The sequence below is a fragment of the Erithacus rubecula genome (assembly GCF_903797595.1).
Source record: "Erithacus rubecula genome assembly, chromosome: 12".
NCBI classification, from domain to species: Eukaryota; Metazoa; Chordata; class Aves; order Passeriformes; family Muscicapidae; genus Erithacus; species Erithacus rubecula.
The window spans coordinates 8,387,297-8,400,033 of NC_136664.1; the positions used below are offsets into that span (position 1 = coordinate 8,387,297).

The following is a 12,737-nucleotide window of genomic DNA, read 5'->3' on the forward strand; positions in this document are numbered from 1 at the left end:
GTCTGCAGTGGTTTGACTGAATGATGGATCTTGGCATTTGCTACCAGTTCATGTGTCCAGAGATGCACTTGGAGGTGCTGAATGTGAGGCTCAAGCCAGCTCTACTCATTAGAGTGACCAGATCTGGCTACTTATGTACAGCAGGAGCAAAACTTGACTCTGTGTGGATCCTTGGGACTCAATAAAACTTACTGTACTGTAATAATAAAACTACTAGTTTCAGAAGTTTATACTGAGAAAGTCTGCTTGCCTTGTTTGCTGTTGGTAGAACTCACTTGGGATGTTTTTATGTTTTCTTTCCTTGTCCTGGGTTGCTCACAAAAAAATTGCCAAGCAAGACTGGTGTACTCAATTAGCCAGTTAATAAAACTCACTCAGATGTCATTCTGAAAAGGATGGGTTTGGGTTTCTGCAGTGGATCAGAAAGATCAATAGAGGGTCCTTCCTGCCAGTTCTCATACACACCTGGGGCTTTAGGATTTTCTGAAAAGACCCTCATCCTTAAGGAAACAATCTTCAGCTTGGGTGAAATCAAAGCCTTTGCCTACTATAGCAGTAAGCAGAATTCAATTAACTGCAGGGGTTGCAGCACAGCTCTCAACATTTCCCCAGAGCATTATGCTCACATATGGCATCTGTAAACTTCCAGCTCAACTGCAGAGGAAAATGGAAACTTAAAGCCAGGTCAAACAGGCCATGCAGCAAAGGCTGGAGAACAAAACAGGGAGATCTTTCATCAAGAGAGACTCTGGTACTCAATGGATAAAAGAAATGAGCTATTCTATAGACTAGGATAATGGATTAGACAGTCTAGTTCTGTTTTTGCCATCAAGGTGTGTGCTGGCACAGACTGTGTCTAAACAGATGTTGAACAAAATGCACTCATTAATGCTGTGTTGTGGATAGATTGCAGATCTGAAGACATTATAGAGGGAGGAGCCAATCTCTGCATCTTCAAGTAGAAAAGAAAAACCTTAATAAGGACTACTGAACCTGATTAGCTGCCTCATAGGAAATTAAAAGGTAAACTCAGTTTATTTTTCTGTCATTGCCATTAAATTAAATCCAGCATAAAGAAAGACTTACTAAGTTATCCAAAATAATGAATAGTGTATTTTTCATGTTACTGTCTTCATGAAAAATCCCTGTGGTTTCAGTCTTACAACATGTGTGCAGGTGTACTTGACAAACTCACTGACAACTAGAGGCACATCTGCATGCTGTCCTTTAATGATGGTATAAATAATTTCCCAAACTGCAGACTACTCACAGGTAATACATTTCTGTACAATCTCATAAATACACAAGTATCACACATGTTAGCATGCAGGGCAGGGGTGACTGTCCCACCAGTGAGGCTTTGGCTTAGTTCCACACCCTGCAAAGCTCCTTGTGAAGCTCACGTGAACATTTTGTATTTCAGCATTGCATCCTGAAAATACCCCAAATATAGAAATACTTTAATTTCTATACCAGCTGACCTTTTTTTTGGGAATACTTTATTGTAAGGCTTGAACTCTTGATGAGGGTTACCAAGGTGTAAAGCTGTTGTTCAGTCTGCCACAGACACTCCCAGCCTGCTGCTGTCTGTGCATTGTTAGTAGCAGTACTGAGCCCAAGCTGCTGCAGGGTGGGAGGGAGCTCACACACAGATAGGAAATGCAGCTGTGCTGCAGGCTCTGTGCAGAGAAAGGAATTTGGGGCTTTTCTGACTGGTTGTAGTTTCCTTTGAAGCTGTGTGGATGTGCCATCTTGAGGGGTTCTCTGATGGACAGGAGTTCTGTTTAGGGGTTAAAAACTTGTAAAAGAATTAACAAACATACTATCAGAGGTGAATTCAGGCTCTTTGCCCCATGAATTTCATGGCTTTTTAACCCTGATATAGAAGAATTCACTTCTGCTTTGATGTCTGATAAAAGTATATTCTTCTAAGGTAGTCTGCTTGTGGGAAAAACAAAATGCATCAAAGTCTGGACTATACTTTGTAAAACTGAGTAATTCAGTGTTCTTGTGTGATGCTTAAAATACAAAGTTTCTGACTGAACCTTGAAAAGCCCAACAGAAAGATTGCTGTGTGGTTTTGAGTTCTTGCAATAAATTTAGATGGACTTTTATTCTGAAGTCCTTTAGTCTGGAAACTTTCTCCCTTCACATGACACTCACAGCTGTAGGAAAGTCCTGGTTGCTCTCTGCAGCTGACTGTGCTCAGCAAGAGCACCAAGGTCTGTAGAAACCAGCCCAGTCCACTCTTTGGTTTGAAGCAGTTCCCAAATGTGATGCAAGCACAGCTCTGTGTGGGGTGACACTTGTAAGCAAAGGCCAAAGGATTTCTCTAGATGCAAACCTTCTGAAAATCTGGGTCAGATCGTGAGGGCAATCAAATACTATTGATGACTTCTGAATTTTCCCTGAATCAGCACAGTGCAGAGAGCTTTTCTGAGCTCAGGCAAGTGCCAAAACCTGCTCCACTGCTTCCCTGAATCTTGAGCATGTCAATAGAGCAGATAGATGAACTGAGATGAATGATGAAAAAGCAAGACTCAGCGATCAACTCAAAGTTCTTGTTTTTTCTCTAAAGGCTCTTTGTAATTCCTCTCCTTTCTAGCTATCTACTTACCTGTCCTTTGCTCCACCAGCCACACCAGCCTCAGCATCCACTTTGATTTTCTGTAATCCATCTGAACTGCAACTGTAGGACCCCATTTCAACAGCTGTTTGTTGTTTTCTTCTTATGAGGCCTGTGGAAAATCAACCAGGCAGCAGTGATGTGATTTGAACAGACACTAAGGGGACTCAGTTTCCTGTACCCTAGTTATGTTTGGTCATTTTTCAATGAGTCCAAGTCAAGTAGAAAGTTGACAATGATCCCTGTGCTCCCTGGTGTCTGTTCTTACCCTAAGTCTTCTTTAATTTTTGACACTTCTAACCATCCTGAAAAATCTCCAAGGACTGCATTTTTCAATGTGCCTTTAAACGTTGTCCCACTAAGCACTACTATAAACCTAATAAATAATAATAAATTATAGATATGTTATGATTATTTGGACTCTATAGTAGAGATGGACCCACATGATATGTATGTGCAAATGTGGAATTTGGGCAAATTGCTACAATTGTTTGTTGTCTTCTCTTAACGTTGTAAATAATCTGTGCTGAAATGCTCAGAAGTTGGTTTGTTGGGCTGTGTCATTTCCAGGCTCCCTTTCTTGGCTGGTTTGCAGTGTGTGCTGCACTCTGCCTGCATTATCTGGGGGGTGATCCTGGTGTTGTTATCTGAGCTTTCTTCTTCCACTGGAAAGGCTTCTTCACCTGCTTCTTCTGAGTACAGGAGAGCCGTGGGCTGTGCAGCAGGTTCCACATTAGCCAGATCTCAGCAACTTTCAGGCTGTGAACGACCATGAGATCTTTGTAAAAACAGGGATCAAACGTCTGTAGGTGTGGGGCAGCAGAAGGCTTAACAATGCCAAAGGTCTTGAATCCTTCGTGTAAAATGGGCTTGAGGTTGATTCTCTGTAAGCACATGCCCAAAAAGACATCATCAATGGGGAACAGCTCCACCTCTCTGCAAGCCCTGGAGAGCTTCCTCATGGTGCAGCTGGAGAGCAAAAAGCCTCCTCCTCCAGCATAGGCAGGGTAGATGCTCAGCCCATACATGGTCTCTGGGATGTAGTACTTGCTCTGCCGGGCACGGATGGGACGGGCATTGTAGATGATGTCCCCAACAAAGAGATCTTCACTGGGATCGTGTCTCTTGAGGAAATCCACAATGTTCTCCACGTTGACAAAAACATCAGCGTCGCCTTTAAAAATGAATTTCACGTTGTGGCAGAATTCAGCAGCCCAGCTCAGGAAGTGGATCTCCTTCAGGGTCAGGTTGAAGAAAGTGTCCATGAAGTCCCAGAGTAAAATGTCTCGGTATGTCTGACTCTCCTGCTGCATCAGGGTCTCCCAGGTTGCCAGCACTGTCCTGTTCTTTGGTGTTCCCAGGAGGAACACTCTCTGGATCTGCTCCCCATTCACCAAACCCTCCCTGCCCCACGTTTTCCTGACAATCTCACGCCTGTCAAAGTCTTCAACGACTGATTTGATAGCAATGAGCAGAAAGGGCCCTCCCGGTGTTTTTCGGCATTTCCTGGGCTGGTTAATGAGGAGATTGAAGTTCCTGTTATCCTTGTTTAGGAGATAGAGCTTGAAGTTGAAGGCAGAATCAGTCAGCGGGGCTGGAGTTGTAGTTTGGACTCTGCTTTTGGCCACTTCTGTCTGTCTCATGACAGGGGTAACTTGGGGTCTGGGTGCAGTTGCCTCTGCTGGCATCAGCCTCTGAGGTGCCCTGGGACTGGAGAAGATTTTTGGTGCTACTCGAGGCTTGTTCTGTGTTGGCTCCTTCTTTCCTGCTGGGACTAAATGTTCCAGCTGGGAGTAGAGCAAAGAGCAGAGTGCTGCCAGCAAGAGGAGGGTGCAGATCACATCCCCTTTGAGGCGAACTCTCATTGTCTCTCCCGTGTTCCTGGGACTGTTAAAAGCTGTGTTTGAGCTGCCTGGCACCACTGTCCATCTGTAAATAAACACAGAGTGTGTCAGCAGTGAGGATTTGGCAGGTCTGAAGCAAGCAGGCAGGACTAACTGAAACATCATTTAAAAACCCAGCAGCACAGCACATTTTACTCACACAAGCTCAGAGATGTTGAGGACCTTGTCAAAAGGCACACAGGGTTGCAAACTGACTGCTGATCCCAGTGCCAGTTCTGTGACTTGGTTAGTTCAGTCACTCACCAGTCATCCATCATCCTGAAAACCATTCTCCAAGCACAACCCAAAAATCCTGCATCCCTCATTCTGAATGTGTTTGTCATTGCAGTGATTTCATTGGGAAAAGCAAAGTGGAAAATGATAAATGATGCCATTCTCCCATAAATCATTACCTTTTTTTCCCCTATTACTTGCTGCTTTTACCCTTTTTGGCTCAAACCAGGGAGGCCCACAGCTGGTTGCTGAAGTGCAGACTCTTCATGGCAGTGTATTTCCCTGCACATGGAGCCAGCTTTTGTTAAACTGTGATTTGTATTCAAAATGAATACAGTGGGTGCAATCTAGAATTCATACAGGACCTTTCTCCTGCCAGTATTCTTTATAAAATATTAAACCATTGTAAGTAACTTCCATTAATAAGGTTAGAGGGGGCTATGGGTGTTTTTCTTCTGCCAAATCACCTTAACCCCCAAGTGAGAGGTGGGGAAATAAATCCCAATATGCAGAAGCAAGACTGAGAATGGTGTTAGGAAAATCTTGTTCATGTATGATAGATGAAACTGCCTTTTGAAATATAGGGTTTCTCCTCACTTACACTTTTCCTGGAGATCTTCTGTCTTATTTGATCAGTTCTTCAACTGCAAACAAAATGAGAATGAAAGAGTAGTAAGAAAGCAGCAAGCAGCAGAGAACCACAGTTCAGGGAAGGAGCTGGCCAGGTGTCTGCAGCTGCAGCAAAGGCAGATCTGGACAGAGGGACCCCACAGCTGCTCAGGAGGAGCTGAGTGACCATCACCATTCCTACCATCCTCAGCAAGAAGGAAGCTGACTCCTACCCAAAAATTTTCCCACAAGTGCACGTATTTTATACACCCACTAATAATGTAGCATGTTCATAGGTGATTGGTGGCTCTCTCTTGCCTGTGCTGGACTAATAGAAGCAAGCTGGAAATTATTACAGTTCTCTGTCTTGAATTAGCTGAGATCATACCCAAAGATGACTTCTGGGATCAAAAAATCTGGAGAGGAACTTTTGATAAGGGCATACAGTGATAGGAAAAGGTGCAAGTGCTTGGTAAGAATTTGGTGGTATCTGTTTTCAGCAAATCTCCATTTACTGTCCTGGATTGGATCACCTGCTGTTAATGATTGGTCATTAACCAGCAATTTTGTATCAGCCATAATGTTATGTTTTAAAATTCAAAATTACATTGACGAGTCTGTAATTATGAAGTAATAAAACAGTGGTACCTGTGGTACATAAGCAATTTCAAGACTTATGAAGAGGAAAAATTATGGCACCAGTTGATTTCTTGGCCAGACCCTTTAAAATTCTTAGATTCACATTATTTGGACATCATTATTTAAATACTGTGCTTTCTCATTACTGGGTAACTTCACCTCCAAGTTACTGTTGAAATAGAGAGTATTTTATTATCATATGCTATTGCATATCCTTTTCCTAAGTACAGCTCCAAAATGTTTACTGACCTCATTTGCTTTGTTTCCATTATTTATGAAACCATTATTTTGGAAAACAGCATATCCATGCCTTGCTGTAAGGCTCTTTGCATTCCTGGTGGATTTAATATCACTTTGGCCTTGTCCTGATGACCATGTTTTTTTTCCTTAGGCCTTTTTTCCTGCCTTTTTCTGCCCTCTGATAGAGGCTTTTCTTAATTTGTTCTTTTTTTGTTTACCTTTCACTCCCCTCCTAGGCAAGACAGATGTTTTCACTGGCATAACTTTGATACTAATAGCAGGATTGAACAATTTCTCAGATGTCTTGTAAAGTGTTGTTCAAATGTTTAGAATATTCAGGGTCTGTTTTCTGTTTATGTTCTTTCTGCCACGTGGCTTGGCTCATGACTGTGTTCAGCCTCATGAAACAGTCCCTCCTGACACGTATAGGATGTTGGTTTGCATTTATGTCTGAAGTCTCATATCTTTCTTCACAGTAATAGCCAATTTCTTTTTCCTTCTCTATGCTAAAGTTTGATCTTATTTCAGCTGCCTGATTCCACACGGTAATTAAGGACCTGGATGAAAGTCCTGGCTTTTTCCTGTGTTTAATGTTATCGACAAGGGTTTGGAAGAAAATGTGAGTGTCATGAAACTCGTAATTTCCATGGCTTCCAGACTTATACTGCCAGCATCTCAGAATCTGGCAGTAAGTGCCCTTGGAAAAGCCAAGAAAAATCCTGAATTGTTACAAGCCAGGGCTGATAGCCCAGATTTTCCTCTGTGTTTTTTATTTTTTTAATTGAAAGTAAAGGATCTGAAAGAGTGATTTTCATGCTGAAATGAAACTGTTCAGTGCTCAAGATAGACCTCTCATTTTCAAAAGAAATTGACAGCCCTTGAAGTGATTCCTTGATCTAATTATATGGATTTTCCAGTCTTTGTTAGATATTTCCTTCTTTGGAAGGAAAATGCCCTTGGTTATTGCAGTGGTGTAAGCTCTATCCACAGATGTCAGTGTGGGAAAAGCTGTTCTGCTCTTGAATACAGAGGGACTGATGATTCTGGCAGACACTCTGGTATGTCCTAAAGCCAAAAGGATTATTCATCCACCTTGACACCAGGGGAAAAGAATTACAGGGCTATCAAAGTGAGCAGGAAACACTTAATGCCAAACAAAAGGGATGAGAGCACAGCAGAGTGTTTCTCAGCACAGCACATCCCTGGGTGTCTGTATCTGAGGCAGATGCATCTCTGCTGTGGGGGACCTCCATCCAGCCTGGGAAATGGAGCTGGGATTACAAACTGCTGCATCACTCAGTGCCTTGAGGAATGGCCTGGCTGCCAGCACTGTCTCCTGTGTCCCCCAGGCTTGGAAAAACAGGCAGCTGTCCCTCTTTGTGTTGGCTGTCTAGGGATGGATACAGAGAGGTGTTGAGTCTGGCTTGATGGGGTCTGAATGGGGTAATGGGGTTTGTCTCCCCAGGGCAGCAGGGTCCTGGGCAAGGCTGGGGATGTTCCAGCCAGGGCTGAGTTCCAGCAATGCTAGAGGGCTGAGCTGGGCAGCAGGAAGAGGCTGGCAGGGACCATATCCATGAGGTGGCAAGATGGGGAGCCATAAATAAAGAATGAGTTGGAAGAACCAAGGGGACACAGCCTGCACAGCCCAAGAGACAACAAAAGGCTGGAAATCTGGAAATGGCCAGGCTGGGCATGGCACCCTGATGAGCATCCAGGCAGAGAGTGTGACCTGCACTGCTGCACACTCGGGCAGAGGGCCCAGTGCTCTGCCTGGTTTTCATTTATTCAAGAGGAGGATTCCAAAATATGGCAAGAACAGCTGCAATAAAAGCAGTCAAGTGATGATAATAAAAAAATAAATTGCTAGCCCTTCATTCCCAGATGAATGTGAAACCTTGAGCTCATCCTGGAAATCTTTTTTTATAGCAGTCATCACATCTCCATCACTTGGCACTTCTGCCCAGGGCTAAAGTGGGAAAAAGTTCTCTGGATCCTGTCCCCAGATTCAGTCAAGAGGCCTTGGTAATTCTGGCATGATGCCTTGTGCCTTGAGGAATGGTTATTCCATCCAGCCAGCCCTGGGAAAAGCAGCTGAGATAATCAAGCTGAAAACTTGGTGCTCTGAGCACGGGGCACAAAATCACCAATGACTCTGCTGCTCACTCATCCCAGCCTGGCTCACAGGAACATCCATCCCCACCACACACAGTCCTCACATCAGCCTCTCCCTGCTGCATGGAAGTGCTTCCAGCTCCCTCCTCACTCCCCACACTGCAGCTGCCACTGGTAGGTTTGGGTTGGGCACCAGAGGGACTCTGTGGCTGTGCAACATCTGGGGCTGTGGCTGCTGATGGAGGTGTCTTATCTGTCTCTCCATAAAATGAGCTAAAGAAAGTGTGTGGGATCCAGCATTGATGGGTTTGATGAGTTTATTCTGTAATCATCATAGAAGACTCTATAATTCTGGGTGGTGGGGATACTTTGAGGCAATGCTTCAGGTGTGGGATATTTGTTTTCATTTCATGTTGGCTGAATGCATTTTACAAAATAAAGTCATCCTGGAGCAGCCAGTGCTGGATACTGAGACCTGCCGGGCTCTGGCCTGCAAGGGGAGAATTCTGTGCACCTGTCCTTCTCCTGCCTTGTTTACAGGAATTTTTCCACCTAGATTCCCTTGGCAAGAGCAAAGAAAGCTCCTGGGACCCTCATTACCTGGTTCCTCTGCCTCAGGAAGAGTCCTGACAGTAATGATCTACCCTGTGCCCATCCTGCAGCTGGAGCTGTGTAGAATAGAATTGTGCAGGTGAGCTTTCTCCCCCCAGAGCAGGATGCTGACACCAAGAAGTCTGCAGTGCCTGAAGCCCTGGAGGCTGCATCTTCCCACTGGCACCCTTGGTCCCATCCTCTGAGCCCCTGAGGGTTGGGAGTGTTTGACTTGTGTCTGCACCAGTTGAGTTTAAAAGCCTTGCTGAACATAGGGGCACGGCAAGCATTGTTTCAGGTCAGGAATCACACGTTCTGCCCTCTTCAAGCTGCACTGAGCTGCCATCCTGCTCCCACCTTTCTACAGAACCTAAAGTGCAAAGGCCAAGGCTTCAAGTGCTCAATCTTGTGCTGGCAGAACCTCATCTGGGCTCTCTGGGGCACCCACAGGGAAATGTGTCAGCTTCCAGCACTGACACATGTGGGGCTGTGTGGGTGGGGTTTGCTCTGCCCCACATACAAAAACTTGGGTTAAACAACTTGAGTTTAACCATTTAAGCTGGATTTGAAGTGTTTAAAGGGGAAAAGTAGCTCTGTGTGTTGGAGCAGGGGAAGAAGCTGTGGTCCATTTCTGTGTTTGGGTGTCATGTAATGGCTTTTATTTCTGCATGGTTTTGAGGTTTGGGGTCCTTCCTTCCTTCCTTCCTTCCTTCCTTCCTTCCTTCCTTCCTTCCTTCCTTCCTTCCTTCCTTCCTTCCTTCCTTCCTTCCTTCCTTCCTTCCTTCCTTCCTTCCTTCCTTCCTTCCTTCCTTCCTTCCTTCCTTCCTTCCTTCCTTCCTTCCTTCCTTCCTTCCTTCCTTCCTTCCTTCCTTCCTTCCTTCCTTCCTTCCTTCCTTCCTTCCTTCCTTCCTTCCTTCCTTCCTTCCTTCCTTCCTTCCTTCCTTCCTTCCTTCCTTCCTTCCTTCCTTCCTTCCTTCCTTCCTTCCTTCCTTCCTTCCTTCCTTCCTTCCTTCCTCCCTTCCTCCCTTCCTCCCTCCCTCCCTCCCCTCCCTCCCTCCCTCCCTCCCTCCCTCCCTCCCTCCCTCCCTCCCTCCTCACCCCACCTTCTCCAGCAAAGTCAATAACCTCATCAAAATTATTACTTTAAGTGACCCTGCTGTTGAATAACTCTTCTCTGCATTTCAGGATGTTTGTGAAGAGGTTACAGGATTATAAAGTGATGATGAATTATTTGATCTTGATTAGAAGACAGAGGTGGCTGAAATACAAAGACCCCTTCTGGCATGTTGGTAAGTGCAAAACCATAGAAAAATGAAGTAACCAAAACACTCATTGTACTGCCTTACCAGATAAAAACCCATCCTATTCAGCTGCTTACAAGTTCTGAAGTCCATAAACAAACTGAGAGCAGGCTGTAGGGTTTAATTAGCTGAGTGTCTTGAGAGCTATCCCAGGAATTGGGTTCATGAACCAGAACCAAGGCAGCACAGTGAGAGGGGCAGAGGATCTGTGCTCAGCTGCACACGGCAGCACAGTCTCACTGCTGCTGTCACTTGCTGCAGCACCTGGAGGCTAAAGTTCTGTTGAGTCAAATACTGAGGAAGCAGGTAACAAAAATGCAGGCCCTGCTCCAAAGACAATTTCCAGCTTTCCTCTGAGAGCTGCTTTTCAGGGCATATTTGAATTTTTTTCCAGGCCAGAGCAAATGAATGGATGAGATCCATGCTGTTACAGGACAGGGTGCCTTATTTATCTGCTTGGCTCAAATATGTAGTTTGACCAGGTTCCCAGCTGGCTGGTCCCATGTTGTTGCAGTTTCTCCTGTTGGCAGTGCCAGCCTTCCCCTTGAATGCTGGTCACGTTGGTAACTGCTTCCTGCAGCCTCCCTCCACCTCCCAGCCCAGCCACCAAGCTTTTATGGAGTGCACAAACTTAAACACAGAGAGCTGCAGAGCTGCTGTGTGCATGCTGCTGGGATGTCTGTCTCCATGTGCAGGGCTGCCAGGAAGGAACCTGTCCCTCCTCACTGGAGCCTGCTGTGGTGCCATGGCAGCTGAGCAGGGGAGTTTCTCTGAGCCTGGGCAGGAGCAGCTGCCTGCAGAGCTGCTTCCCTCCATTCACATGCAGTCTTGCTCATCCACAGTCTGATTTTCAGAATGGCAGAGGGCTCAGCAGCTCAACTCACAGCCTGAGTGCTTTGGGGTGACCTGAGTCACCCAAAGCCTGAGTGCTTTTTTGGGACCTGAGCAGCCAAGGTAAGGAATCTGCCATCTCTCTGCCAAGCATTAATTTTTCTGGGCCCCAGGAGGGGAATAAAGCCTTGCAGGCTTGTGAGGAGGTAAGAAACAGTCCTGTTGAAATGAACACCTTCCTTTGCCAGCTCCCCAGGCTGCAGTGTTCGCCACCTCTTCAGCTCCCACACCCTCTTCTGATAAATAATTTGCCCAATGCACCCCAAACCCCAATTGGAGTGCAGTAGCATGGCTGTATTGTTATACCCAGGCTGAGATGGGAGAGGGAGTACATGCTGATGTACCCCACTAATTTTAAAATTATACCAAACAAGTAAGTTTCTCAGAATCTGCCCAAAAGCTATTAAAAATACGAGCAATAATTGCATGTTTTACAGGGGCTAAGTTATTTTCTATTTTTTGACGCTAGAGAGCTTGAAAATTCTCATGTTTTGCTTAAAGCATACCACAGTGTAACATGGGGAAGATTCATGTCCTTTTACTGAAGAATAGCTTGCAAATGTAACGTGCCACCACTGGAACATGTTTGTGGTTGGGAGGAAACCCTGTCTCAGAGCACTGCAGGCATTGTCTAAAGAAGCCCCAATCCTCTGTAAAAACAAGCTAAACATTCAGAGTTTTTTGGAAAGTAAAGTGTAAAGCAGATGTCTCAGGGCTGGAGCCTGCAGCCGAGCCTGCTGCGTGTTAACCATCCCGGCCCAGGCTGCTGCGTGTAACATTCAAGAGCAGCAAGGCAAAAAGAAAAGCAAAGGGGAGCGGTAAGGACAGAGTCCAGTCCACCCTGCTCGCCGCACACTCTCCCCTGCCCAGCCGATCAAACACGCTCAATAGATACTCACATCCCATTCGATAGCGCTGATCCCGTCGCTGATGTGTGAGCAGCGCGGCCAAGGAGGCACATCTGGATGCACTTAGAGCGGGCATCGCATCGCTCAGCCCGAGCGCGGGGCCCAAGCGCGGAGCGGCGCCGGCGGCTCGGGGCCCAGCGGGGAATGGGACAAACTGGGACGGGAACGGGAGCGGGGCTGGGCCGGGGCTGGGACAAGACTGGGAGCGGGGCTGAGAGCGGGATTGGGACAAAACTGGGAGCGGGATTGGGAGCGGGACTGGGGCCGGGCTGCGACAAGACTGGGAGCCGGACTGGGAGGGGGAAAAGGAGAGGGATTGGGAGCACGGCTGGGACAGGGCTGGGAGCGGAATGGATTGGGAGCTGGGACCGGGCTGGGAACGCAGTTGGGTGCAGGATTGGGAGCGGGTTCGGACAGGGCTGGGAGCGGATTGGGTTCGGAGCTGGGATCGTCCTGGGAACGGAGTTTGGTGCAGGATTGGGAGCGGGTTCGGACAGGGCTGGGAGCGGAATGGGTTGGGAGCTGGGACCGGGCTGGGAGCGGGATTGGGTTGGGAGCTGGGAGCGGGATTGGGTTGGGAGCTGGGACCGGGCTGGGAGCGGGATTGGGTTGGGAGCTGGGACCGGGCTGGGAGCGGGATTGGGTTCGGAGCTGGGACCGGGCTGGGAGCGGGATTGGGTTCGGAGCTGGGACCGGGCTGGGA

General features: G+C 46.7%; 1 protein-coding gene across 2 annotated transcripts; it reads right to left on the minus strand.

Moving 5' to 3' along the window:
- Nucleotides 1–1,206: 1,206 nt before the first annotated feature.
- On the minus strand, nt 1,207–12,245 carry B3GNT9 (UDP-GlcNAc:betaGal beta-1,3-N-acetylglucosaminyltransferase 9). 2 transcript variants are annotated; one of them, XM_079315792.1, is made up of 3 exons: nt 12,026–12,245; nt 5,345–5,387; nt 1,207–4,555 (listed from the first exon to the last, which is right to left on the minus strand). In XM_079315792.1, exon 3 carries the CDS (start codon nt 4,489–4,491, stop codon nt 3,244–3,246), a length of 1,248 nt encoding a protein of 415 aa, XP_079171918.1. In that variant the 5' UTR covers nt 4,492–4,555; nt 5,345–5,387; nt 12,026–12,245; the 3' UTR covers nt 1,207–3,243. The 2 variants fall into 2 exon arrangements, with proteins under 2 accessions (XP_079171918.1, XP_079171917.1); XM_079315791.1 differs by lacking the exon at nt 5,345–5,387 and having other exon boundaries at nt 12,026–12,043.
- Between the last annotated feature and the right edge of the window lie 492 nt (nt 12,246–12,737).